General features: G+C 55.3%; 1 protein-coding gene across 1 annotated transcript; it reads right to left on the bottom strand.

Moving 5' to 3' along the window:
• Positions 1 to 889: 889 nt before the first annotated feature.
• LOC136462858 (protein NRT1/ PTR FAMILY 6.3-like) lies at positions 890 to 3,806 on the bottom strand. Its single transcript, XM_066461903.1, has 4 exons — positions 3,575 to 3,806; positions 3,169 to 3,386; positions 2,392 to 2,966; positions 890 to 1,556 (listed from the first exon to the last, which is right to left on the bottom strand). Exons 1-4 carry the CDS (start codon positions 3,696 to 3,698, stop codon positions 890 to 892), a joined length of 1,584 nt encoding a protein of 527 aa, XP_066318000.1. The 5' UTR covers positions 3,699 to 3,806.
• Positions 3,807 to 4,038: the final 232 nt, after the last annotated feature.

Raw genomic sequence — 4,038 nt, 5'->3', positions numbered from 1 at the left:
AGTACAAGTTGCATTATGTGAAATGTGTAATTTCCATATTTGTGTTTTGTAATTTATTTATAATAGGAATATAGCAAATGCATAACAGATATATTTGTAATTTTAGTTGAAGATTGGTGAGTGGTGTTGCTGTAGAATTACTTTTAGAAATTGGCCCAAAAAATTCGATGTGTGTGTGATTTCTGCTAGCTACATGTGGGTGTGATCTCATGCTCTCTGTTTTGCACTATCCTCTCTATGTTTCTAGCCTTTTAGACCATATCATAACCACCCAAGTGCTAGATCTGCTCCTTGTGTACACTGAGCAATCAGGGCCATGCCCTGCTGTTGGAGCAAGCACAAGCAGCAGTCCATCTTTGCCATCCTGACTGTGTTTATAGCTCCCATGATTACAGATTCTATGGATCTAGGTTCTCCGAGTCTTTCATCTCAGCTGCTAATTTATTCATTGTTGCTTCATCAGATAAATTGGTTTACCAAAGAAATTGATTGAAAAGATTGGTGTACTAATCTTGGCTGATGAGGTATGAATCAGACTTATAGTGCTTGTTCTTTAAATTTTCTTTGCAATCTGATTTCTGCCCCTGTCCGTGAGTGCGGAGCAGAGCTTTTCCCCACGCAGAGCAGATCTGTTTTGTTTGTTTTCCTTCTTTCCAAGTCTTCGTCCTGTTTGCTTGGGCTTGTTTGGCTTACAAGTCGTATTTTTTTAGCCAACCAACAATATTTTTCTCTTACACCAAATCAGCCAACAGTACTTTCAGCCATAACTTATCAGCCAAACAAGCCCAAACGAACAAGGCGTTGGCTGTTTTATTTCTATGGATTTCCTGTTGTTGGGCTATTTTTCTAAGCTGCTGTTATTGGGCTCTACTATTTTATTGCACAGAAATTACAACAGATCTGCCTTGTGCACGATGGTGACGAGCAGAGTGCTGAAGAAGAACCCGAGCGCGCATGTGCTGAGGAACAGGCCCGTGCTCATGGTCTTCATGCCCTTGGGGCACTCCCGCAGGAAGAACGCGAGCTGGCCCATGTACGTGAAGGCCTCGCCGGCGCCGACGAGCACGAACTGCGGCATGAGCAGGAACACCGTGAGCGTGACTCCGTGCTCGGAGGAGGCGGCCGTCCGGCGGTGGCGCTCGACGAGCGCCGCCACGGCCATGCCGGCGACGGAGAGGAGGAGGCCGACGAATACGCGCTGCAGCGGGGTGAGGCCGTGCGGGTTCCCCGTGAGGCGGCGCGCGAACGGCGCGAGGAGGCGGTCGTAGACGGGCACGGTGAGGAGGATGGAGCCGATGAGGAAGACGGTGAGGGAGCCCGCGGGGATGAGGAAGCCCCCCGAGCCGATGGACCGGTCCATGACCTCGGCCTGCGCCACCGAGAAGGTGGTCATCTGCGCGTGGATGGTCCAGAACATGATGGTGGTGGCCCAGATGGGCAGCATCCGCACCACCTGCTTCACCTCCTCCACGTCCGTCTGGGTGCACAGCGCCCACTTGCTCGCCGTCGCCGGTGACTCGCCGGCGCCGTCGATGATGGCCGCGTGGTCGAGGAACCTGCATCATCCGTTTCACAATAAGTCGTCTGTGTGTAGTACTGTATAGTCAATTCTTGTACGTGGAAAGCACATCATTTTCAACGCCAAATTAATGATTATTATTTGTAAGTAACAATCCGATCAAGAATCACTTGTGCGCCACTGAAGCAGCAGCAATTGTGCAGGGGTGAGGGGTCCATGCAACTGTGTGAGAGGCAGAGGCGTTACCTCGCCCAGCGCTCAACTCCCCCAGCATACTCCCTTCTTCACAGGGCAGCTAACTACTAGCAGTAGTCCTTGTCGCTGTAGTAGTACGATCAGTTGCGAGGTTAAGTCAAACGTGACCGATGTCTATGCTCTTGTCGCTCGGTGCATCTGCCTAATCTCATTTTGTGCAGCTCAAGCATGGTACGGTGATGCATGGAGTGACGCTACCTTGGTGAGTTGAGAGGTTTCGGTTGCTGTCATGATGCGGTGCAATGCAAGCACGACACAGAGGTGTCGTCACGTGTACTGTGGTGTGGACGGTACATGCAAGTGGTGGATTTCAGACCGATCCCCCCATGGCGTTTGGAGATTGCCAGCGGGCCATGGCTGCCTCACTGTATCGCTCTACACTCACAAAAAGTCACATCGCGCCTACCTCATGTGTGCATTGGTCCACACGTTTCAGCATCCATTTCCTCTTTCGTTTACGTGTAGCCTGAGCGGCTGAGCCTGCTGGCACTACTACGAGTATAGTTTTGTCAGTCCCAGTGTGACGCTGCAGTAGTACCAGGCACGGAGCGCAGCAGTGATCACCAAGTAATGAACGGAAATTAAGCTGCTCATCATCAGTGATTCTTGTACGTCACCTGCATTCCTTGCTGTGGGGCAGCTTCTCCTTTCCCTTGACGACGTCGGCCGCCGCGTGGTCGACGTCGTAGAGCAAGTCCGGGTCAGACGGCAGCGAAAGCTTGCGCTTGCTCCACGCGGCGACCGTCACTGCAGCCACCTGGGTGAGCGGGCTCCCGACCAGCTTCTTGAAGCGGTACCTCCTGGTGCCCAGCAGGAAGACGCCGAGCCCGCAGAGGATGCCGACGGCGCAGACGCCGTAGCCCCAGCGGCGCCCCACGTTGTCCTGCACGTACACCAGCGCCGTGACGGCCAGCAGAGCGCCGATGCTGACGAAGAAGTAGAACCAGTTGAAGAAGTGCAGCATCTTCCGCCGCTCGCCGGCGTGGGACTCGTCGAACTGGTCGGAGCCGAACCCCGACACGCTGGACTTGAGCCCGCCCGTGCCCAGCGCCGTTAGGTACAGCCCCAGGTAAAGCACCCCGAGCTGCGTCCCGTTGGCCCGCACGCAGTCGGCGCTCGCGCCCTTCGCGTCCGCGCACGGTGGTGGACGTAGACCGGGAGCCGCCGTTGAGATCGTCAGGATCATCATGCCCTGCGGCGCAGACATCGAACCCAATTATACGGCATGTTCGTTTGGATTTGTTTGGCTTATAAGCAGTACTTTTTTCAATTAATAAACAATATTTTTCTCTCGCACTAAATCAGCCAACAGGCAGGTGTCACGCCGTTGTATGTACAGTAGTAACTAGTGAGTGGCACCGGCCGGCCGGCGGCAAGTAATTAAGCGAACCCACCGTGGCCTGGACGGCGGTGAAGATGGCGATGGTGAGGTAGCGGCCGAGGTAGGTGTCCGCGACGAAGCCGCCGAGGAGGCAGAGCATGAAGGAGGCGCCGATGAAGTTGGTGACGGTATTGGCGGCGGAGGCGTTGCCGAGGTGCATCGTGCCGGTCATGTACGGCACCAGGTTCACCACGATGCCCAGCGTCGTCATCCGCTCGAACAGCTCCGCGCCTTCTCAATTCATCAGGAAAATCAACACTTGTCAGGACTCAGGAGTCAGGAAAGGACCACACACGCGCGCGCACATGCAGATGCACGTACACAGCACGAACAAGCGGTGGGTGCTGGCTGCTATGGAATAGTCATGAGCCGCGGCCGTGGACGCGCGCCAAATGGTTTAGGCAAGGTCAGCAGGTTACCTAGGATCATGGCGGCGCACGCCCAGCCGCCGGTGGTGGCGCGGCTGGCGGGGCGACCCTTGTAGTCCCAGGCGTCCGTCAGGGCCTTGCCATCCGACGCAGTATCCGGCAGAACGGAGGCCATCCCGCACCTGTCTTTCTCAGAATCTCAGCAGATGGAGAAGCCCGGGCACGGGCAGGTGGTCTGGCAACGAGGAGGCTCGAGCTCCCAGAGGGCAGAGAGGCTGGTGGGGGCTCGTCGGCTCGATCGGGGCACGAACGATGCTTGCTGCAAGCCTGCGCTGCCGGGGGCGGCTTTTATATGCGACGGCGCGTGGTGGTGGTGGATCTTTGCGTCGGGATTCGGGTTACCCCGGATCTGAGAGATCCTCCTCCCACCATACCTCTCTCCGTCTCACACACAAGACAACCTTTACCAGCAGCTGCTATGCGAGCTAGGTGGAAAATTTGATTGATTAACAATA

Source organism: Miscanthus floridulus, chromosome 1 (genome assembly GCF_019320115.1).
Source record: "Miscanthus floridulus cultivar M001 chromosome 1, ASM1932011v1, whole genome shotgun sequence".
Classification (NCBI taxonomy): domain Eukaryota; kingdom Viridiplantae; phylum Streptophyta; class Magnoliopsida; order Poales; family Poaceae; genus Miscanthus; species Miscanthus floridulus.
The sequence above is the reverse complement of the archived record's forward strand: the minus strand, read 5'-3'. Positions and strand labels throughout refer to the sequence as shown.